The sequence below is a fragment of the Lissotriton vulgaris genome, chromosome 11, assembly GCF_964263255.1.
Source record: "Lissotriton vulgaris chromosome 11, aLisVul1.2, whole genome shotgun sequence".
Lineage (NCBI taxonomy): Eukaryota > Metazoa > Chordata > Amphibia > Caudata > Salamandridae > Lissotriton > Lissotriton vulgaris.
Genome location: NC_141699.1, coordinates 98066420 through 98091338, shown reverse-complemented (window position 1 = coordinate 98091338; position 24919 = coordinate 98066420). Strand labels below are relative to the sequence as shown.

The window sequence follows — 24919 nt, the reverse complement described above, 5'->3', positions numbered from 1 at the left end:
CAAAAGTCCTGCCAACACTATCATATGCCAGCACTGCCTTTCATGGCAAAGATGGAGAGGTCTTAAATCAATTAATAGTTTCCATCTACAAATAAGTATTTCAGACACAAAGGTCGGCCTCCCCAGCCCAGGTTCGCCTTGAATTCGGCCTAATAAACGAAGACATAGGGAGAATGTATTGGACAGTGAAAACTTGGTATCGCTTGAAACAAAATGTAGCTACATCAGAAATTAACAAAGCCCTTTGGACCGAAGTAAATGAGGACAAAACCTCTCCTTTTAATCAATACCTATGAAAATCCCTTTTAAATACATGTACAACAGAATTATGGAATAAAAACCTGCTGTATTAATCTTTTAAACAAGCGATAAATAAAGTTTCAAAAATTCATTCATCCCACTTGGACAAAAACATTTTTAGATCAAGGTTGCACGCTTGGATGGTGATAAACAACTATAAGTCCCTCTCACCGGCGTCACATTTGAGCGAAACATTCTCAATTAATGTAAAAGAGCAACTTATGGCATTACGCTTTGGGACACTACCATCTTTGACTGACCAACCAGCTTGGGTGCATACAGGCCCTAAATCATGTCGGCTGTACAACTTCTACAAAGAAGATTTTATCCACGTAATTTGCACATGCAAGAAACTGCATAATGAACGAGTTACCCTCCTAAAATCAAGCTTTAATAAAAGAGGCATCAGGTCCTGTAGAGCTGCAATAATGGCGTGCCTAAACCCTTCAGACCCTCCATTGAATGGTAGACTGATTAAATTCCTCAAAGCATTTACAAAGCTTTGTTAAAGGGGTTGGAAAGTTGACATAGGAGGAAAAAGGACAAACCCATTGCCTTGAATTTTAATAATGAATTTTAGAAGCATTAAGAAGATATGAAATGAATGTACTGTTTAATTCTTTTTTAACGTGTTGTCTATGACATTGGTTTTTCTCTCTTTTTCTACTTTCCTGTTTTAAATTGTTATGGTTTTAATTAACTAAACAACAAAACATTTCCGTACTTACTTTACTTACTTAAAGACTCACACAGGCCTACAGTGTAGAAATGTAATGCCCTGCACATAGAGTATGAATACTGATGCCGTCGAAGACAAGAACAGACTTGATTACGATCTTGAGGAGCACCTACAGTTGGCATCCTGTGCTTATGCACAAGATGATGAACTCCCAGAATACAATGTGGTAGGAGTTACATCACATCAGAAATGTGCCTTTGATTCCACATAACGTTGATAATTGTGACATAACATAAAGCTAAGGACAACAGCTACTTTATTTTTCCTATTTCCAAATTCAAGTACATTTAACAGCAAAAAGCACATCCTTTGATGCTAGAAAATGTCCTTTCCATAACAGAGCTGGTAAACAAAAGTGATAAAAACTGATACATTGACATAGAAAAAGAAGTGACGTGCCCAAAATGGCTGCATGGTAGGACACTTTCCTGCTCTCCATGCTGAACCCAAGGTGAGATCAGGAGCAATCCTGTAGTGAAAAGTGGTATTGACTCCCAGCTGCAAATGAGGTAGCACTTTTCCGTGTGGAGTACCGGATACCAGCGAAATTTGGAAGGTGTGATGCAGGCTGGTGCTGGACAAAGATCTGAGCTGCCGGTGTGCAACAAGAATGTGGAAAGGGCCATGTGGCTTTCAGTTACGGGAGATCCCAATACAGGGAGAGACAACTCACTTCCCTGGGACTCCCACTTGTTCTACTGTGATGGAGGATCTCGAAGCTGGAAGGAAGCAGCCTGGTACATTTCAATGACTGATACTCACAGCAAAAAAGACAGCAGGGACAGCAGGTGCCTCAGCCAGAGTAACAAAGGAGCAGCAGCAGAGCAAGATCCTTGGAACAGATCCGAGTGGCATGGAGAGTCACCAGCCCAGCATCTCAAGAAACATAAAGAAGCTGTGAAAGACTGAGGAATCTCCCCAAAGTTGGGCCCAGGACAAACCCACAGGGTGATAGAGGAAACTCCTATTTACTAACAGAGGCAGATTATCAGTGGGAATTAGGTGATTGTATCGGGGCTTACAATAAAATAAAAAGGGAGCCCTGCAATCAAAAGGATTGGAAGGTTGGCATCCAGATAATTTAATGTAGAAAGTTGTGCAGTGGCGACTCTTAAAATGGGATCAGCTTGCAAAAAACAGTCCGCCATTTGAAATAAGTAAGATCTAGGCCAAACACAAGAGACTGAGTCACCAATCCCCCAAGACAAGGGTTAGCCCTCTAGCCACAGCAAGCTCTTAGGCAAGCTTCATTTAATTAAGCCTAGGGCTAACACAAACAATAAGGCTCATGAACAAAATATGAATTACAGGGCCAACTTTCCACTGCATCATGGGGGAGACCAAGCATGTTGCAGAGGTTCAAAGACAAACGTAGTCACAAAGCAAAAAAGCCGACCCATATTTAAAACAAAGTCGCCCCAAGGATCTCAACAAAGAAATTAGAGACTAAGATCTGAGCAGCACTCGTAGATTAGGAAAGCGTCCTTGCCCAACGTCTTACAACCGATCGACACAGGAGTATCTTGAACCAACACCAACCCTAGAGATGAATCTGAACAAATGAACATTGCTTAATATAGAGGTGCAACACACAAAGACATGAAGGAAAACTTGAATAGACTTGCATCCCAACCTGGATTAAGCACAAGTAGAGCTGCAACATAATGATCATCAGCCTTTCACTTCTACTAACATTCACTCAGAATACGGAAACGGACAACTTGCAAGATGCACAGTTCATCATGAAGTCATATAAGAACAAATTCAAAAGGAGACAAAAAAAACATAAATCCCTAACAAAAAGTCTATCTATCTATCCCACATAAAATCTCAAAGAGAGAAGATCTCTCAGGTCTGTGTTGTAGAGAATACTGGACTTACCTGGTTGCAGACTGAGAAAGAATAAGGAAATAGCATGGGAGAAGATCAATCTATCCAGTTTTGGGCTTATGCCTCAGGTTCCAAAAGTTAAATTGGTATAGTACATGCTCTGTACACCCCAAGTGTAAATATGACATCCATCTGTGCATATCTGAGGAGGATGTACTCTGATGTCCTTGAATCTTTTCACAAGAAGGTCTGCAAATGACTGTGCTTTGTGTAAATTGGGTAATTTCTTGTGCTCGTTTCCAGGATTTTTGGATAGCCTCTCTAAGTCACCTACTTATTCAACTTACATGCTGTTCATCAAATCTAACCTTTTACTAAAAGTGATTTTCTTCAAAGTCTCATTGTGCAAAGAATTTAACCCATTCTACAGACCTTTTGTGTGTATTAAGGCCTGTAATTTCTTGATACATGTGTTACTACCCCAAAATGACACAATCAAGTGCCCTTGCCTACCAAGGACAAATATTGACATTGTATGCAAAAAATCTGAATATCTTACTACTGAAGCAATGTAGAACAAATCACAACACAAGAAGAGTACCATCACTTTCAAGAATTGCATGCATGCTTCCTTGTAGTGAGAAGCAATTAGTTGGGAAAAGTAAAGTCAGCACTTGCCTCACTCCAAACGGGACAGCTGAGCTTTCCCAGATACATTTCCCCCTTTAAACTGCATTAGTCAACACACACTCCACACTGACAATCCGAAATTGATTGCATTGCCACCTCCAAATTCTTAGAGCAAGGTTTGTATTTCTTAGAGAACATAGAGAATGAAGTCTGGCAGGTGAAACTTCTGTGTAGATTACACATTACCTACAAAACATTGCCCTTTTTAAAAACGTTCACCATGGAAAAAAACACAACCGAAAACGTTTTGCATTACAGCACCGTGATTCCTGTGGAACACTAGAGACATAGTAGTGCACAAAGTTTTCGCCTTGAAGGCCACTATAGTATCTGGACCACTATTATGTCCCGTTTGGATATGTGGAGGTGGAGGCCAGCTTTGTGAGTTGTGCAGAATATTAACACCTCAGTTAGTGCACAGCAGTATTGCCCATGTTACTACAGATGCATTAATCTCTCCATGGAGCAATCAATAGTGAAATGATAAATCACCACCAGATCACGCTTTCCCAATGATTAGAGCACCTCGATGTGCTGGCAGTAGAGAGATCAGGGGACTGTACCGTCCGGTGTGGGCCGATGACGGCGTTTTTTACATTTGGCGTAATCATGGTCAATCGAAGAGGCTCGGTAAGGTGGAGATGTCAGACCTGGCCCAGAAGATGAAGGTAGAGAATTCCCAGGGCCTGGCATGGTCCCAGCCGACGAGTGAGAATCTTCATCCATCATACACACCTTGTCCCTGTAGGGATGGAGAAAAAGGATGCTAGATAAGGGCAAGAAGAGGAACAAAGGTATATTTAACTAAAGCATACCATGCAGTTACATACCTGTAACAGAAGGCATCCACTGTGGGAATGTTCTACAGAGACAAATGCTAAGACCGCATCCTATCATGAAGGGAATGACTTAGAACACTGTGCAACATTTTTGGATGGTGGACATTCAGTTTGTTTCATTAGATACATATTTCTTTATATACTTGACTAAGTTATATATTACTGCTGTAACCCATGAAGATTAATGTACTTTATAAAGAAAATGGAAACAAGTACATATAAGGAATTAAGAGCAGGCCTCGAAAAATCTACTCGCACATTCACTAGATTAGTCAGTTTTTACCAGGGCAAGCTATTTTTAGGACAATACTGGTCCTTCTGGCAAGAGAGCTGGCAAAGAACAGGTGTTCTGTTCATTCATGAAGTAAATGAGCGATAAAGATGTCTTTAAATCTTGTTTTTCTCTGGTCGCATATGCTGAACATTCAAAGAAAGAGGTCAAATGTCCGCTTATGTTTTCGTACAAATTGCTGCTTATTTCATCCTAAAGGCTGGTGTTTACTTTTATTTCTTTGGCTTCTAAGTGTGAGGATTCTGTAAAGAGAACGCTCTGGCAATTATGCTGGGGCACAGGGAGTGTGAAATGAAAGGCTGCAGCATGTATGTTTTTTTCAGAACACAACATTTAAATAGATGGTAGTTGTAAATGAACTACAAAAATATTTAAAAATATATCGGCAGTTAGGAAATGACATTGTTTGCAATTCTGAAGTGTGATGGAATCAAAGATTTTATAAGGATCAAAACAAATCCAAACACTTTAGTTGGTGATGTGCAAAAGATAAATATTTGCCGAGATCCTACTTGCACACATTATCGTTTGTACGTTATATGGGAAACAGCCTTTACAATGATGGGCTGGGCCTCACGTGCCATTTCCCAGGCTTGCCTTAAACACGCATATGCTTTGACCACATATATGCTTTGTTAAGGCAGTGCATGATTGTGATGGGCAGATGGGCGGCAAGAGGAACAGGAAGAATCATGGGAGGAAGCTCTAGGGTGTGGCCTGGTAAGTGGGTCTGGGGCGGGTTTCGGGGGTTGGGGTAGATTTTCGGCTAGGGGGCCGGGTTTAGGGTTCAGGGTATGGTGGCTGGGTTCGGGGTAGTTTATACGGCTGGGACTGGGCCTGAGATTTAGGGCTCAGTACAAGGGTCTGATGCCAGAGTAGCTTTCAGGACGTGGGGGCCGAGATTTAGGGCTCAGAATGGTGGTGGGGTGTGGGGAACAGTTTTTAGGGCTGAGGTAGTTTTAGGGCTTAGTGCGAGGGGGCTGTGGTAGGGGTAGTTTTTTAAAGACGTGGGGCCATGTTTTAGGGCTCAGGAAGGGCACTTTTCAGGGCTGGGGCAGTTTTAGGACAAATGCATTTTAACTACGCATTCCTTTTCAAATCCAGCCTTTACAACAAAATTCTGTGGTAAAGGCATGCATGGTAAAGGAATGCGTGGTTTAGAAGCAATTGTTGTTGAAACTGCTTTGTTGAGGGACGCGTGGTTTAGCCATGTGTGCTTCAGTCATAAAACAACATTTTAAAGGTTAATCAGTTAAACCACATGACAATGAGAAATGTTGTGCCCATTTCAATGACAAATTTGCTTTCAGTAATGAGATTGTGCTACCATAGTGTGCACTATTATTAGATTTATTGAAAGTGAGAGTTTTTAAACATTAACTGAGAAACATTCTTGCCACCGCCATGACGACAAAGCTATTAGTGAACTAAGAGGCAAATCAAAGGGTTATATGTACTCTATAAGCGGGCTTGATTCTTATTATAAATGGAGCAAGAGTTTAGTCCATTAAATCAAACAAAAGAGTTTTTTGGACAAAATACATGATGATCTCACTTATTTGAAGGTGGTCTCATATGTGATAATGAAGAAAAAGGTGTCTTGGTGAAATAAAATGTTTGCGTACGGTCACACAATTTGCAAACAGTTGATGGATCAAGCGCATTACAGTTATGACGAGTAGATTATTCAGAGAAGCTCTGGAACGCACTTCCCACCTCCCTCAGGCTTGAGGTTGATTACCTGCGTTCAGGAAACAACTTAAGACCTGGTTGTTCACTGTGGCCTATAACTAGATGCTGCTCTACTTAACTCCGACTCCCCAGCGCCAAGAGACTTGTTGGTGTACGTGCGCTATATAAATACCCACATAACATAACATATTCAATTCACTTGCCCTGTGGGTCTAGTAACAATGGTAAACTGCACAAGTATTGGAAGCAAGGGACACTGATTACCGCACCACTACGTGCGTTGCTTATTTTAAATCACTTATTTAACCGGTAATTTTCTGAAAAATGCCTACCTCTAAAGGCTAGCCACCGATATTAACCTTTCATAATTCAATATATATATATATATATATATATATATATATATATATACATAAGAATAGAAAGGCAACTTTCAGAAAAGAGAAAAACATTTAGCACAGTTCACTGCTGTATTTGCGTCATAGAGATGATTCGAGAGGTCTTTTTCTTATTTGTTATAATTCTTTTATTCTATATCTTCCAGAATGTCCAAGACAGTTCAGCACAGCCAACGCGTTTCGTCCAACATTTGGGCTTCTTCAGGGCTGTAAGCATGAAAAACACGACTATCAACATCTTTAAATATACACATACTACACAAACAAACATACAAGTACAGACAATGCTGTATAAGGTCTCAGCCCAAGATATCATATTTATTTTGAGTGTTACAAAATGGAAAAAAGACATGCTATATTCATATGTCAGTTGTTGCATCTAAAATTTATTAAGGTGTAATGCAAATCAAATTCATACATTACGCACTCCATACTTCCTACAATATTCTGTCTAGAGAGAGAAAAAAACAATATTCCCCCATTTGTGTCTTGTAAGATCACCAATTGTTCTTTCAAACAACTTTAAAATTTAAAGTGGAGAGCGAAAAAATATACTGCACCATGTTCTAATTGCTTCTTGCATTGCAATACATTTTGTTAATCCCCCGTCAACAAGAGAATAACGTTCCGTCTCCTCACCCACGCACACAAAGCCCTCTACGACTTAGGACCCGAATGCCTCAACACGCGACTGTCCTTCTACAACCCCACCCGCCAACTACGATCGTCCAATCAAGCCCTCGCCGCAATTCCTCGCATCCATAGATCCACCATGGGGGAAAGATCCTTCTCCTACTTAGCGGCCAAAACCTGGAATTCTCTCCCCACCCACCTCCGCCTTACACAGAACCACCTCTCCTTCAGAAAGCAACTAAAAACTTGGATATTCGATAAGTAAAGCAACCCCCCTCCCTCAAGCGCCTTGAGACCCTCTGGGTGAGTAGTGCGCTACACAAATTTCTGAACTTGAACTTGAAAATGGATTTCGGTCTAGCGTACAATTGACTACATGAGGTCTATCTTTTATATTAAAAGGAGAACAGTAGAAAAAAGTGAAAAAGTGGAGGAGCATCCATTCGACAGTTTCACACACGTGTATCTAGAGTTTTTTACCCACCGTATTTAGATTAATTACTTTATTGATGGGACTGATATGGGTTAATAATGTCTTCACCCATTTCGTGCCGAACTTAAATTTATGCTCATCATCCGGATCAATCTGTTTTTGTGCAATCACACGGAATCATTAACTGAATATCTGCAGTGTGCTAGATTTTAAGTTCATAGTCAGGGGTATCTAATATACAAAGCATATGTCACTGTGTGAAATCCATATGTCAACTGCAGCTGTTCCCATACACACCATATACAATTTGGCAATTTCTCCAAAGCTGTGATACAAGTTCCACATACTCAGACCAAAAAGTGGAGGCACTGTATAGGGCATATGTGCCCAACTTATGCCCCCACTTTTAGGTGTGAGCATGTGGAACTTGCATCCCGGCTTTGGAGATATCGTCATATTGTATATGGAGTGTAAGTGAACACCTGTAGTTGGGATGTGGATCACACAAAGTGACATATGCTTTGATATATTAGACACGCCTGACTATGAACTTTAAATCTGGTACAGTGCAGATACTCAGTTCATGATTCCTTGTGATTGCGTAATTTTCTTTTGATCCAGATGATGAGCATACATTTAAGCTCGAAACAAAACGGGCCAAGACGTGATTACCCATATCTGTCGCATTAATCAATGAGTTAATCTAAATACGGTGGGTAAGAGAAACTAAATGCACATGTGTGTAAAACGGTTTAATTGATGCTCCACCACTTTTTCACTTTTTTCTGCTGTTCTCCTTTTAATATAAATAATAGACCTCATGTAGTCAATTGTACAATAGACCGAAATCTATTTTGCAATTAATAGTGATGGATCATCTCCAGCGCTATACGAATAGGGGATTAACAAAACTTATTGCAATACAAGAAGCAATTAGAACATGCTGCAGTATATTTTCTTGCTCTCCACTTTAAATTTTAAAGTTGTTTTAAAGAACGATTCATGATTTTACAAGACACAAATGGGGAAATGTGGTGTTTTCTCTCTCTGGACTGTATAATGTAGGGAGTATGGAGTGCGTTATGTATGAATTTGATTTGCATTACACCTTAATTAATTTTGGAAGTAACAACTGACATGAATATAGTATGTCATTTTTCGGTTTTGTAAAACTCAAAATTAATATGATATCTGAAGCAGAGACCTTGTATAGCATTGTCTGTTTGATTGTATAATATCTGTATATTTAAAAGTGTTCACAGTCATGTGTATCATGCTTACAGCCCTGAAGAAGCCCAAATGTTGGGCAAAACGCGTGGGCAGTGCAGAACTGTCTGACAATCTGGAAGAAATTGAATACAAGAATTACAACAAAAATAAGAAAAAGACCTCTCGAATCATCTCCATGACCCAAATACAGCATTGAGCGGTGCTAAATGTTTTTCTCTTTTCTGAAAATTGCCTCTCTAGTCTTATATATATATATATATATATATATATATATACATATATATATATATACATATATATATATATATATATACACACACACACACACACACACACACACACACACACACACACACACACACACACACACACACTGGTAACACTGATATTGACTTTTTCGAGGCATGTAGAGTAAAGGGAATAGGCAAACATATCATCAATGGCACAAAAAAAAAGGACATAAGCAATATCGTTGTTTAAAGAAGAGGTAAAAACAGAGGGTTTTTCATGTTTGCTCAAAGCAAGTAGAGTGGGTTGAGTTTGAAAGTCCAAAGGTGGAGCATTCACTTGAACCACGGTAGCACCTGAGAACAACTGGTTGTGGGCTAGGGCAGTTTTGAAACTCAGTGTTTCCAGACAGGAGTTTGCACTTTGGGTTTCAGACCATTTGGAATAGTTAGTAATTCAGTCAGGTAGGGCGGTTTATTTTGGTGAATGGCTTCATATGAAAGGCAGCAAACTTCAAATGTGATGCTTGCTTCAGCTGAGATGCAGTGTAACATTCTTAGATTCCGGAAGATATTGAATTTACTTGTAGAGTAAAGGATTTTTGCTGGAGTTCGCTGCACCTACATGACAGGGTTCAAAGGGGATTGTTTGGCGCCTGCCAATACGGTGTTGCCAAAGTGAAGAAATGAACAAAAACGCGGTTACTGTTCTGAGATTGTCATGAGACATTAGAGTCTTTACCTTCTCGAGAAAGTGAAGATTAAGCTGTATGGACAATACAGGAAGTGAGGGATAGAGTTGAATCCGATGTAAAGTTAAAAGTCTTCCCTGTAGCAGGGAGCAAGTTAACAAGCCATACACATTGAGTTTGCTAAAAAGTGAACAGATAAAATATCTGCAATTTGATGCCCCACTTCATGCATTGTATGCTACAGACAATTGCCGAAACCGAAGTCCCACTGCCAGGCTTCGGATCAGATATGAGTAGAGTTGCTATGCCTGAACTAACTAACATTCTACCACCTTCAATTTCAGGTAAATCAAAATCTATAATTTCACTCCATTGCTTGAGCACACATGGATTTTCATTCTACTTCAGCCATACACTGCATGACAGCACTGTCTGCAAATTGCAATCAGGTAATCTCTGTTGCAACATCAGCACTGAGACCATGGCAAAAGCCAGAAATGGCAAATGTGGACGTGGGATGGTTTCCTTCCACAAGCAAAAATGAAACTGAGAACATATTTGTGGCCAGTTAGGCTTAGAAATTTAAAAGAAAGCATGGTACAACAACCAGTTCTTCTAAAGTCAATCAGTTCTTCATCAAGTTTGCCACCCCACCCCTCTAGTCACCTTTTCTGTAGATCACGCCTTACCTATCTTCTTGTTGCAGCGCTTTGTTGATTCATAAAGAGGTTAGCACTAAACAAGTTCTAGTTCTCCCTCAAACTCCAAACTATCTTTTACCTCCTAAAATCTCAGTACCCAAGTCAGATTCTTTACCAGAAATCCCAAATAGGTTTCAGGTTTAGCTGACGAATTTGAAGAACAAATACTTGTGCTCTAGTCTTGAAAATCCTTAAATATCAATGCACACTTCATGAACTGGAGTTGCTGCTTTACCAACAATCAGTGCATTTCCTTCAGCAGTGGTTTCTTTTCCTTCAACTTCTTATGTAAACCCCTCATTATAGTGTGGCACACCGAAGAGACAGCAGACTATCTTTCTAACTGCAGAGAGCTCACCCTTCAATACTTACCCATGCATCAGAATGGATCCAGAAAATTTTAGGCAGCACCTCGGTGCCACCAGAAGGCACTGGCAGCTCCACTCTGATGCCATTCTTCTCTTGAAATGATGTGCGGAACCACTATAAGCAGCACTCTTGCATGAAGACATCAGTTGTTTTCAAGGCTGTCCACGCCCCAGACACAGAGTCCCAACAGCAAATTGACATCGACCAGTGTGTAGATTCCTAGACTTAGGAACTTTTTAATGGACAGAGTCCAATTCACAGAAAGGGGAGAATGAGAGGGTCGGGGAGTACCCATAGGTACACCAGGGGGCGTCAGAAAGGATCAGAACAGTTGAAACATGGCCTTGTGAAACTTTTGGATCTACTTCAGAGTCGCAGATGGCCCCAGGAAACTGTAGTTGTGCTGGGGGGAAGAAGAAGTACGGCTCAAAAGTTTCCGGTCCAGTTTGACGCTTGGGGAAATATTCAGAAGGTGAAGAATCTGCAGGTTTCTATCCGCAAAGATGGGTCATGTCAATCTCAATTCCCTCCTTTTTATTGGTGGCTTTTCTCTCTATTCTGTGTTTGTCATTCCCTTGAAGCACATTTTGTTTACCCTTTTCTTTGATTGGCTAGTGTGTAGACTTCCACTGCTGACATCATAGAGCTCCCTTTTTTTATTTCATAATTTGTTTAGCACTCCATGGTAGTGCATATCTTGGGTTTCAGAGTGACCTCCTTACTTTGGACCCCCATGACTCACCCCATTATCCCCCTTTATCCTGATTATACTTGGTAGCTCGCCGGATGTTGACGTTGGAGAAGTCCTGAATGTTATCTCACTGTACTAATGCTGAAGGCTTTTAAACTTTGTCTAAATTGTCAAGCCAAAATCAGCAAAGCGCTTTGTTAAAAATATAGATCAAGGGGAACATGACCCTACACGATGAATATTGTCACAAATATGTTGAGATATGTGCACCACGAGGAACCATTCAATGTGCAATCTATAATGCTAACTTGTTTACCACTGCCTTGCCGATGTAACATGCCAATTTTTCAATAAAAAAGTTGATAAAAAATATGGATCACAATGAGAACATCTATTCTATATTTTCAAGATGGTCGACCAATTTTACATTCGTCTTTGGGGCTATCCCCCTTGAATTTAATAAAATAACTTAAAAAAAAATCCAGAGTGAGATCACAAGCTTCATATGGTCTTCAAAAAATCCCAGAATTGCCTGGAACAAGTTAAGAAGGAAAAAAATCCAGGGGGGCATTGCAAGCCCTGATCTCTATGAATATTGTAGAGCTTTCCAATTTAAATCTAATAGAAAGCTTCTAAATGTTTTTGATTGCTACCCTTTGTATTTTCAAACTATGACCCGTAAAACTAGCCACTTTCTATATAAATTCGGACACCCGAAGTTCTTTAAAAAAATTAAACTAAAGATGTTGAAATCCGCGGCCAAACTGTGGTTTAGCATAAGATGCACTCTAAACATTCCCTATTACAGCGACCTAGCCCCCATCTGGGACTCTCCTGGCATCCCTGAGTGCCTTAAAGATAAACTAGCTATCCCTATAAAAGCAGCTGGACTAACCACGTGGGGTCAACTGATGTCTGGAAACAACCTTTTGGAGTGGAATACCTTATCCTCCAAGACTATGGGCTCACTTTCTAAATTCAAGTTCTATCAACTCTCTGGTTGGTCGAAATCACTAAAAGAATCTAGAACTGGGAACCCTTCCCTGGAAAATGAAATGCAGAAAACAGACACTATTCATAAAGAAATCGCACTTTGGTATTGGGCCTTGATTCTGGGAGGAGAGGAAGATTTCAGGATTCTGGAGAGAGTATGGGGGAAAGATCTGCCGACGCCGGAGTTAAACAACCAATGGCAAGTATCTATGAGTAAATGCTGGACAATTTTGTCTTCAGCTGCCTTAAAGAGAAACCATCTTTTCACCTCTCATAGAGCCTACTGGACTCCTAAAAAGTTATCGAAGTTTGCTGGGTCAACAGTGAAGGCCTGCCCCAAATGTGGGCTGGAAAGAGCCAACGATCTACACATGTTTCGGCAGTGCCCCCTTCTCGACGGCTTCTGGAATGATGTGGGTAAGACTTTGGATGGGGTGTTAGGAAGACATCTAAATGTAAGTACCGACTTAATTATCTTTGGGGTAAGGAGCTCAAATGCATTAGACAAGCTTTCTACTCTTCAGGAAAATCTCCTTTTTTTATTAATTTTGCTTGCAAGGAGAGAAATATGTATAAATTGGGTAAGCTCTGCTCCTCCAACTCATAGTGATTGGTTAACTTCCATACTAAGAATTTATAGACTTGATAAAAGAAAGGCCCCCAGAAAAAAAAACCTCAAGTTCTGGGAAATCTGGGAAAATTACCAGCAAGGTGCAAATTAAATCATGGAGGTATTCAAGACGTAAAACCGTCTTTGTGATTGGTACGACAAACGTTTACAAAAGTCCAATGATTATGTGTAAGCAATGGAAAGGCAGGAGAAGGCCTGCATGAGTAGCCATAATGGCTAGCTCCACCCCCCGTACTCAATCCTTCTACAAAGTATTGGAAACAAGGGGACCCTCCTCTCTCTTAATGACGCTCCAGGGGAACTGTCCAGTTACACACACCCTATGTCAGGACAGTGAAGTTTAAGAATCAATGAGAGAAAGGGGCCCGACAACTCCTTACTTTTAATATTGCACTTATGAGGACTAAAAAAAAAAAAAAAAAAAAAAAAAAAAAAAAAGATGGTCGACCAAAGCATATCTTGTTAACCGCTCAACTTTATCGAATCAAGATGGATTGCTTTTACCAATCTTTGTTTGAACTTCCTTCACTTTAGTTCCCAATGAAATACCAACATCTATCTGAACACTCACATGCTTTTCGCCTCTTTTGGTACCAGGTTATGATGTCCCCAACATCGGAGTAATTAACTAATCTTTTCCGGATAGTGAAACGATTATATTTTTTGTTGACTTCTTTATTTATCACTGACACAGCCTAAAGCATCGAAACACTTTACCAAGAACACTTCCCTAAATAAGAAATAAGGCGATCTAGAACACCATCAAAACCAGTTAACAACAGGAGACAAGCCTGACAGAATGAAGGAAAGTAAGACGTTTTTTCACTCCCTTCTAAATTGGATGTACTGAAGGATGGTACATTAACATGCATCTAAAAGCAGGTGGCAAACCTAATGAAGCTTTGCAGTACTGCCTTTTGAAGATATGGGCACCAAAAAACAAAGGATTCTTTGACCATATGAGTTATGCTGCCCCACGGTTCCGCCATAGAAATGCTATTGAGATTTTAAACATACTCACCAGCTTTGTTTAATATGCAGACACAGGGCTCTGTAGTCTAGACATCTGAATTTAAAGAAACTAAGCCAATGAAATTCTCAAAACATGGAGACACATGATCAAACTTGTGGGCCACAATCACAATCCTCGCGGCACTGTGAACAATTGACTTCTGTGTACAAGAGAAGGCTTGGGTGCGCGCACCACAACTGTGTTCCAACCATCCTTATTTAAGCCACAGTCTAAAAGTGCTGCCCACCTTACTGAATCCTAAGATCTATATTGTTAAAATTCAGGGCACTTAGAGGAACAAATAGGCCACTCTACTGCGTTAAAAGGCTGTAAAGCAGTAAACATTTAAGTGTCCTTTGCGATAAAAAGTGATTAATTCTACTATTCTTTTGTGAAAAATTAGGCCTTTATGATAGAATGCCTGGGTATTTAACTTTCTTATTCCATTCTTGATTTGTATGGTTCCACTAGGGACAGTTGTAGATATCCTAGTTTAGGCATGTCACAAGCGTAAAGATGAATTTCATGACTAATTTATTGAACATTGCCTGGACATTCTAAATTAATTTCTTAAAGATTATTTCCAAAGACAAGAAAAACTGAAGGGTTTTCATCTGGCTCAATAAGTCACCCAGGAGAGCAAAAGAGGCTTTGAGGGGGTATTCAAGGTTTCATCATACAGAGAACGAGATCCTGGCCAATCAGCTGCATCCAGCTTTGGCATGGTCTAAATGCCTGAAGTACAAACCCCAACGCCATGAGTCCTGTCAAAGACAAAAATGACCTCTGACCCTTGCATTATATCTTGTGGCTGCCACCTTGCTAGAGAACACCAGATTACCTCACTTTATTTTCAGTAAGGCTGTTACTGGGACACTGAGATTTAGCAGTCTGAAAGGTTAATGTTACACCCTACCCTACTCCCAGAATTTCCAATCTCAATTACCCCCAGGTCTGAATGAACTTCGCTTTCGAAGCTGGAGGCGACACAACGCATCAATACCGGGTCACTTCTATGTCAGAAGGACCATAACTGAAAGCCAGGACTATGAGCTAAACCTCACCATACCCAGAAAAATAGTAAGGAGTAAAGAAAATACGTCCTTCGTTGGTGACCATAGGATTACTAGAAGAATAACTCATTCATATACCCACTTAAGAAACTGCAAATAACCAATGAAACACACTTATCTAAAAAACAGGAAGCTGAATTAGGCACTGAAACAACAAAAGAAATAAGGGATTTTTATGTGCCCAAGGTGTCTAAATAGTCTATTTGCTAGTTGTACAAGGAAAAATCTTTCACAATTCTATCACATTGGTATTTACCTCCAGTAAGATGGAAAGCAATGTTTGGTTCCTCAGATGAATGCAGGAATGCATGTGAGGAACATGGAATAATGTCTCATATGTGGTGGTACTGTCTCAAAACATGCACGTTCTGTTTTCGATTCCTTTGGGTGATGTCAAAGATTCTGGGTCTCTTTCCTCATTTGGATCCTTTGATCTTACTGCTTAGTTATTAAGGAAAGAACAAAACTGGTCAATGCCCAATTTGGGAAGCTCACTGACAAAATGCTCTTCCTGGTGGATACTCTAGCAAACCACAGATTCCTCACCTTATGAATATTGGCCCAGGAATTAGACTGGTACGAAAAGTCGAAAGTAGTACTTTCTGTGGCCAGTAGGTGGCACTGTGCTGCTCTGCACCAACATCATTCTGCTCCAGGAGTGATAAGTGGGGCTGCATATTATTGCCACCCAGGCACACTGACATTAGTAGCTTTCTAAAGCTTGTCCACGTCCTTGGCAAATTGGCATGACCAGTGTGTAGATCTCTACTTTGAGACCTATATAGATGGGAAACGAGATGGAGGTGGGAGTATTGGTGAGGAATCTGTAGATAGATCGGATATCCACCAGAAAGAGTGTTACCAAAGGCAAGTAAATCCTTTTCCTGATCAATAAATCTAACCTCAGATTAATCACCTTGTGAATAGATGCCAAAGTAGTATCCACTACACAGGTGGGTCTGTGGAATGGCTCAAAATGCAGGACCGAAAGTGCAGTGAAGCCAACGAGATACCCAAGAAAGACACTATGTGTGCTACTGAAGTAGTAGCAACATTGGCTCGAGTGGAACAAGCCCTCAATCCTTCAGGTGGCGGTTTCTTAGCTAGCACATAGCAGATTTTATTTTTAAAAGTTCTTTTTATTAAAGAGACAAACAGCCCATCGTTACAATCAATATTAAGAAAAGAACAAGTCGGTACATTCGGCAGTTTCCAGAGCAAAGGTACATTATTGCATACTTTGGGGAAGGGCCGTCAGCCAGGCAATTGTTTGTTGTTAGACTGTTGCTCTCATTCTACCCCAGGTTCATGTCGTTATTCCTCTAGGACGCATACTTTTCCCATGGCCCCCATATTTTGTCCCATTTTATGGGGCACCCTCTACTATGGTATACAGCTTTTTCTGCTAAACAGTACCAATCCTGGTCTTGTTTCCAACTAGTGAGCTTTGAGGGTTCCCGTGCCCCAATAACCTTGTTATGTTGCGCTTAGCCACCCTGAGGCTAGCATTAGCCAGGTGTTGATGTGTGAGGGCCACCTGCTCTTGCCCGTGGTGCCTAGTGAGTGCCAGCGAGCGTCCAGGGGTATATATAGATCCAACAACTCTGACATCACTCTAGACACTTGAGTCCAGTAGTTTTGGATCCCGGGGCATTCCCAAATAATGTGAAAGAAGGTGCCTGTCCCACCACGCCCTCTGATGCAATGATCCTAGTCCGACCACCCCAATTTGTGATGTAGCATTCGAGGAGTATACTATCTGTGTAGGACTTTAAGTTGGATCAATCTAAATCTTGCCCATTTGGCAACCTCTCTGGGGCTTTGGATGCCTTCCTGCCAATCGTCGTCTTTCAGTAGTCCCAGGTCTGATTCCCAAGCTGCTGCCAATGAACCCAGGGGGTGGGGAAGGTTGCTCATTATTTTAGTTAGTTACTGGGTTAGTTATGTGGCTTTCTCAATTATAGGGTCAAGCAACAATCAGTCCTCTAGGGGGAGTAGTCGGGTAGGGTTTCCTCGTCTGATATGTAGCGGCGTAGGGGGGGGTGAGTCAATTGGAAGCAGCGGAATCGTTCTGTGTTGGCCATGTGGTACTCAGTCTGCAGTTATTCGATAGGGAGTAGTCTCCCACCCCGCCACACGTCCCCAAGAGTGTCCAAGCCGATTAGGCTCCATCTACCGAAGCCCTGCAGGCGCCCTACATCACTCTCCCAGAGTGGTGTGTGTTGAGTAAGTGGCGAGTCCCATCCCAGCAGCTTATTAGCTACATGCCATGCTCGTGCTACCTTATGCGTTTGGGCAAGTAGTGGCCTCCCATGTGGCATGCAGTAGAGGGCCGCCAGGTGACCTCTATTCCCCATCAGATGTCGGTCAACTCTATATGGAAAAACCATAGGTGGTGATGAACGGAGCGTTGACAATACAAACACTCACCCCCAGTCAACTGATCTGGGTTTAATCCATCACCGTTCTTTAGCTCATTCCGCCACCCCAGTTCAGACATGGACATATGCAAATCAGTCTGACCTGTGCCTCATGGGAACAGTCCAGCCCGAACTGCCAATCCATGTCTTCCCTGGACCGGAGTCAAGCTTCCCAGGACCGGTTTCTGGCATTACAGCTGTCTTCAGCAGGGCTTGCTTGACTCCAGTGGCAAAGTGAGCAAGGGACTCACGTCTGAGCATACCCTGCAAACTTAGGGCGAACAAAGAAAAACCAAAAGTGGTGATGAACGGAGCGTTGACAATACAAACACTCACACCCAGTCAACTGATCTCGGTAGCTTGTTTCCAGTCCAGGGAAGCCATGGCTTGGCAGTTCGGGCTGGACTGTTCCTATGAGGCACAGGGTCAGACTGATTTGCATATGGCCATGTCTGAACTGGGGTGGTGACAGAGTGGGCTAAAGAACGGTGATTGGAACGACCTTGCTGTAATAGAACGCAATGTAATAGCATGCGTTGTAACATGCTATATTCGTATCTGGGCCCTCTGCTCCCTCTGGCACACCCACCACCCTGATATCAAGCTTTGCCGCCATTACCTATTGGTGGTGTGTGAGTCGCTGTATCTGATCGTCCATCTTTTTGGCGGTGGCTTGCAGATCGATGATATTTGTATCTGCCAACGCTATTTTCCTAGAGATCTAGTTAGGATCCGCGCTCAGAAAATTCCCTTCTGCTTTTTGACTCCAGGGTAGTCCTCAGTTCCTGGATCGCCGACATGATGGTCCCCTATGAAGGTTCCACTGGTTCCTGGGTTACCTGTGCCGTTGACCCTCTAGCCATGGTTGCCGTGGGCACTATGTATTTGTCTAGTTTCTACCACTGCCTTGAGCCCTATCAGGGGTAGACTCCTGTGAGTCCCGGGTTCTGCACAGTGCAGGCTTTAGGCTCTGTGGCTTTTGTTTTTCCCACCTTCCTCTCGCCTGGAGGCCCACTCTTGTTTGCTATGTCGCTGTCATTCACCTCAGGGTCTCTCCCGCCCCTTTACCGCCCTTTACTTATCCGTCTGGGCAGCGCAGGTATCGATCAAGAGGGCGTCTCCCGGGGGCCCCTCTGTGCTAGGGCAAAGTCTACTGTTGCAACTCAACTCCAATCCCTACTGTGGCCCACTCAGTGCAGCTCCGGTTATTCAGGGCCCTGTAGTGTGTCTGTTTTCGGTGCAGGATTGGCAGCCTATGAGGCTGTTCACCAGCCACCAGTCTGCTCTTCTCGCACCCCACTCCTGACCCCCCCTCCCCCTCAGGTGCCTCCGCTGCAGCGTTCGTGGTGGAGGGGGTGGGAATCAGCGGTGAAATCATGTGTCTTTTTTCGAATACCCACCCTTTGGGAGGTGGGGGGGTTGGCCGAGCCAAAAATGTGGCCTGCAGCCTCAGAGGAAGGGCCCTCGAGCAGCCACACCCCGAACCTCGTTGCAGGCCTCACCAAACAACCTGGTGAGTTATTCAGGGCCCATTCGGCTCTGACTACGGGCCCTCTCCCAGTGAGGCCGGTCCGGTACCTCCAGCCCCAGTCGAACTCAACGGGGCTCCTCCCGTCCCTCACACTTCAAGCCGCTCTGCAGTCCCTCAGGCCCAGCGTCGGCAAGTCTAGCCGGGGCTCCGAACGCAGCCCTGCTTCAGTCCAGCTCGACGCCTACCCTCAGCACAGGCTCTCATGCAGTCTTTCAAGTGCTGGGTCCGCAGGACGGTGCCGGATTTTATTGAGGACGAGAGGGCTGCGGTGGAGTTCTCAGACTACGCGGCCATCTTGGCTGATGCCAAGCCACACCCCGCACATAGTAGATTTTAATGCAGAGGACTATCAAATTAGAGATGGTTCCTTTCTGCACTGCATTGCCCTTCTTTGCTCTGGAGAAGCCCACAAAGAGTTGATCGTCCACCTGATGGTCCTTTGTACATTCAATGTAGAAACTGAGGGCTCTCTTAGGGTCTAATGATAAGAGTCTCTCCTCCTCTGCCAAGGCAGGGCAAAAATAAAAGTTCAACGGTAATGGCCTGCCTGACATGAAAAGGCATAACTACCTTAGATGGAAATGCAGCTCAAGTTCTCAATACCCATTTGTCTGGTAAGGATGTTGTATAAGGCGGCTTGATCGAAAGAGCCTTCAGTTCACTTACGCAATGAATGAGGTGACATGATCGCCATGAGAAAAAGTTTTCATTGTCAAGAGATGTAGGACAGCTGTAAATAGTTTCAAATGGGTACACATTAGAAAAGGGAGACAAAAATTCAAGTCCCACTGTGGCATGAGTAAGGTGGATGGCAGAAACGTAAGCTATAAATCTTTAAGAAATATTATTAAAACAGCTAATTTAAACGAAATATTTTAAAAAAAAAGCTGAAAAAGCTGAATCCTTGCTAAGTTAACAGAAGAACAAACATTTCAGACAGCGATGGGTGCCACACTAAGCCACAAACAAGATCCAGCTCTAGGTATACACTGATTTCATAGATGGATGCCTGAATCAGAACAATGACTTCAGGAGGAAAAATCGAAGGAGACCAACTACTTCAGCTGATTTTTCACACATGGAGGTGCAGAGTGCAGGAGCCTGGGTGCAAGAGCCTACCCTATTGCTACAACAGTAGATCCTACCAAACAGACAACTTAACCGGAGGATAGGTGCTTACAGGTGCTTGTAAGTTCTGAATACCACACCCTTATAGCCCAATCCAGAGCCAACAGGATGAATTGGTCCTATTCAGTCTTGAATTTCTTTAGAATTCGAGCAAAGAGGGGTAGAGGAGGAAATATATCTAGTAGTCCTGAGTTAAACTCTAAGCACAATGTATCTATGAAAGATATAACCTTCTTGTAAACTCTAGTGCACGAAAATATTTGACATTGCATACTTTTGGCAGTGGTGAGAAAAATCGAAAAATCGTTTTACCCAATTCTGGAAAACACCCTGAGCCACCTCTGAGTATAACTGCCACTCATGATCTGCTAGGTGCAAAGTTTTGGACTGATACTGCTGGTATTTCGACTCTGGAAGTGCACTGAGGCTTTCTAACCAGACCTCAGTGTGTGTGCCATGACCTTAAACTGTGTATAGTTCATTGGCTTATACTCAATTGACATAAGCTAACTTGCTATAAGTTCCTAGTATATAGTACCCAGGGTCTGAAAGTTAGTCACCCCAGGCACTGCAGCACTTATAGTGCCACATTGAATGTGACAAGAGTAAAACATGACTCCTAGTCTGCCACTGCATACTGGAATGGAAGTATTAAACTGTTAACTCGACTTTGCTGTTTGAAGTCATGGCAAAGTAAAGTCTCCTCTTTTTAAAATACATAAGCCACCCCCTAAGGCAGGTAAATTCTGAATTGGAACATATGTTTTTACATGTTCCAAAAGTAAAACCCTACAATTGTTGTTTTTACAGTGAAAGAGGTCAGTAGCACCAATGGCGAGTGCTGAGTGGCAGGCTGCCATTGCAGTCATGCTAACTTTAGACTGAGACTACTAAAGTTGATACTGATACTATATGGTACCAATCTCATTGTTACATTAGGACCAACATAATGACCAACTCAAAATTAATGTAAATTGGTGCAGTATGCACCATTTAAAATTGCCACTTTATTGCCCTAAATCCCCTGTGCCTGTCCACAGCTGCACACAGGGTTTCTCCTTAACCCCTTCGATGCTGATGACGAGCTCAGCTCGTCATCAGCCACGGGGGGCATGTGCGGATGACGAGCTGAGCTCGTCATCTAACGCAGCTTTTTGAAAAAAGCTGCGTAGCGTAAAAATTACAGCCGCAGCGAGGAGGTTAAGACAACTTTCTTCCCTCCTGGGGAGACGTGAAAACAGCTCTTGGGAAAGAAGAAAATAGAAGCCTGCGTGGGGGTGAGGTGTTACCTCTCCCTGACGGGAAGCCACACAGTGTTGTCCCAAAAGGCGAGCTTCATTGGTGAAGCTGCCTTCGAGGAGCAAATGAGGAACAGTTGGTAGAGAGGTCGACCCATTGTTGAGGTAGACTGGCTTGCACTCGGAAAGGGGAAACCAGATATCAAACCAGTTTTACAGAGGCTTATAGCCAACTTGATAGCTACACCTCTGGGTTGGGCTAGGGAACTCTGAATACCTAGAGAGGGGTTCTGTTATGTTGAAAGTGGGCTGAATGGAGCATCCTGGGATAACCAGATGCCACATTTTGCAGGATGTGGTCATCAGGAAGGAGGGATCTGTAGCCCATTGACCATCGCACTCATCTGTCCCCGAGGGCATTTTTGACACTAAAAGGAGCAACCCTGGCCGCCAGAAATCACATCTACGGGAAGAAAGGACCGAAGAAGGATTGCCCTACTGCACCAAGGACCCGGCGAAGGAGGACATACCCTGGATGGGGTCTTCACCAATGACTCTAGACTAGAAATAGGCTCTCCCCTTCCCCCTGTCCTGGTCGGACCATCTGGCCGTCCCCCTGGAATTCGCGCCTCTCCACCAGGCTATACCCGAGGTGGATAACAATAAATGGGAATCGAGGAGGAAATTCCGGGAGATGAATAATGATACTCTTGCCCCTCTGTTGTATAATCTTAAGCACCACCTTGGGAGGGACACCGAAGCAGCTGCCACTGTCCTGTCAAACACCTTTGCAAGTGCCGTGGATATACTTGCGCCAGTCAAACAATACTATTCTGCCAGGAAACGGCCCTCAGCCCCCTGATCTCAGACTCCCTTAGATTTCTCAGACAGGGGTGCAGGAAACAAGAAAGACTCTGGAGATCACATTACGACCCTATTGAAAAAGATAAACATAAATCTTTGCTTAAGGGATATAAATCTGCGGTGTTGGCAGAAAAGAACGCATACTTCGCTAAGCTGACTGCTTCACTTGGCTCCCCTAGGGAATTGTTTAAAATTGTGGACTCCCTGTCCCTCCTCCAGCCACCCGATCCCAAAGTAGCTACTCAAGAACTGTGTGATCAGATTTCTACCTTTTTTCACACCAAGATCATGGACATCTACACAGCTCTGGAAGCCCTCAATCTTGACCAAGAGGTCCCCCCCCCGCCGGTCACTCACCTCCAGGAAGTACAGGCCCATACATCCGGGAATATCCTCTCCAAGTTCCCCCTTCTCACTCTGGATCAACTTAATGTGCTCCTTGACAAGCTTAAATCCGGATCCCCTCTGGATCCCTGCCCTTTGAGAATCGTCAAGGAATGTAGGGACGTAATGCTGCCCCCTTTGTTGGAGGTTATGAATCTGGCTATTTCCGAAGGTGTTTACCCCTCATCCTGGAAAATGGCCATAGTCAAGCACCTTCTAAAGAAGGCGACCTTAGATCCGGGGATTTTGAAGAACTTCCACCCCATTTCCCTTCCCCCTGCCCCCGCTAAGATGCTTGAGGCCCACCTCAACTACCATCTGAGTATCTTCCTGGACAGTTCCAGTTTTCTAGATCCCTCCCAGCATGGTTTTCGGAGGGCGCATAGTACCGAGTCGGCCCTCACAGTGGTCGTCAATAACATCCGCACTAAGGTCGACAGTGGCCAGACCACCTTGCTGGTACTGCTCGACCTAACTGCCGCATTTGACACCCTGTCCCCCTCCATTCTGGCTACCCGCCTCAGTGAGCTGGGAGTCGATGGACCTGCGCTCAGCCTCTTGACATCTTTCCTCGATCAGCGGGTGCAAAGGGTCAAACTTGGCGACTTACTCTCCCCCGTCAAGCCTGTGCAGTGTGGGGTCCCCCAGGGCTCATCCTTGAGCCCCACACTTTTTAACATCTACGTGACCCCACTCGCCAGGCTTGTGAGGTCGTTTGGGCTGGAAGTTCTTTCCTATGCCGATGATACTCCGATCATGGTCTACCTTTCACAGTCAGTCGATGCTATGGCCCAAACTTTTAGGTACTGTATGGAGGCTGTCGCAGGCTGGATGGTTAGAAATTTCCTCAAGCTGAATGGGGAGAAATCTGAGGTCCTTATCTTCGGAAGCAGGCGTGATATCTGGTCATTGGACTGGTGGCCCTCTGCTCTCGGTGCCTGCCCCATGCCCACATCATCGGCCCGCAACCTGGGTGTTATCCTGGACACAACCCTTTCTTTTGACAAACAAGTCAACATGACGGTGTCAACCTGCTGTGGAGCCTTTAAGGATCTTAAAAAAGATCACCAAACTATCTTTCTTTCGAAGCCCGGAAACAAGTGACGGTGGCTCTTATATCATCCAGGCTGGACTGCTGCAATGCGCTGTATCTAGGCTCTAATAAAGGTTTGATCCAGCGCTTGCAGGTAGTGCAGAACGCAGCCGCCCGGTTTGTTGCAGATGCCCCTAAGTTTTTCTCGGGCTCCTCCATTAGGAAGGATGTGCATTGGCTCCCCATGCAGGCCAGGATCAACTTCAAGGTCCTTTGTCTCGCGCACTGTGCCTTGCATGTAACGGGACCTGAAGACATCCAGTTCCTTCGTGACTTACTATGCTCCTGGGAGGACTCTCCGCTCCACCAATAAAAAACTGCTTGCCGTCCCCCCGAGTCTCTAAGGCCAGATGGGGAGGAAGGGCTTTCTGCTCCCTTGCACCCAAATTGTGGAATTCGCTTCCAGATGAACTCAAGGGACTTGCCTCTCTTGCGCTCCTTCGCAAAGCACTTAAGACCTGGCTCTTCCTGAAAGCCTACGTATAGCCTATCCACTCTTCCCTCAGCACAAACTTCTGCACCATCTTCTAGCGACTTGATGCCTTTGGGCTTAGTTGCGCTGTATAAATCCCCAATTCATTCATTCATTCCTTCAGGGGCTGCACTGGCATGGCCTGCAACTGCTGAACCGCGTGGCTAGCAAAAGAGAAGGCTCCATGCCTGTTGTGTCCTGCTTATGGAGAATTCGTCGCCAGAGCCCCACTGAAGCAAAAGACTCCAAGGGTCAGTTGCTGGACCTGCTGTTCGCAGTACAGGGCCGTGCAACACCAGAGAGCAGGACCTGGCGCTCAATGTT

General features: G+C 43.5%; 1 protein-coding gene across 4 annotated transcripts in view; it reads right to left on the bottom strand.

Moving 5' to 3' along the window:
- The window catches only part of CABIN1 (calcineurin binding protein 1), a 1446726-nt gene that overhangs the window by 629218 nt on the left and 792589 nt on the right, over positions 1–24919 (bottom strand). For 2 of the 4 annotated variants that reach the window (XM_086942778.1, XM_086942777.1), the window contains exon 27: positions 4210–4301. In XM_086942778.1, the coding sequence (XP_086798904.1) occupies positions 4210–4301 (92 nt within the window). Of the gene's footprint in view, positions 1–4122; positions 4302–24919 lie in introns of all 4 variants that reach the window. The other 2 variants (XM_086942776.1, XM_086942775.1) reach the window with 1 other exon arrangement.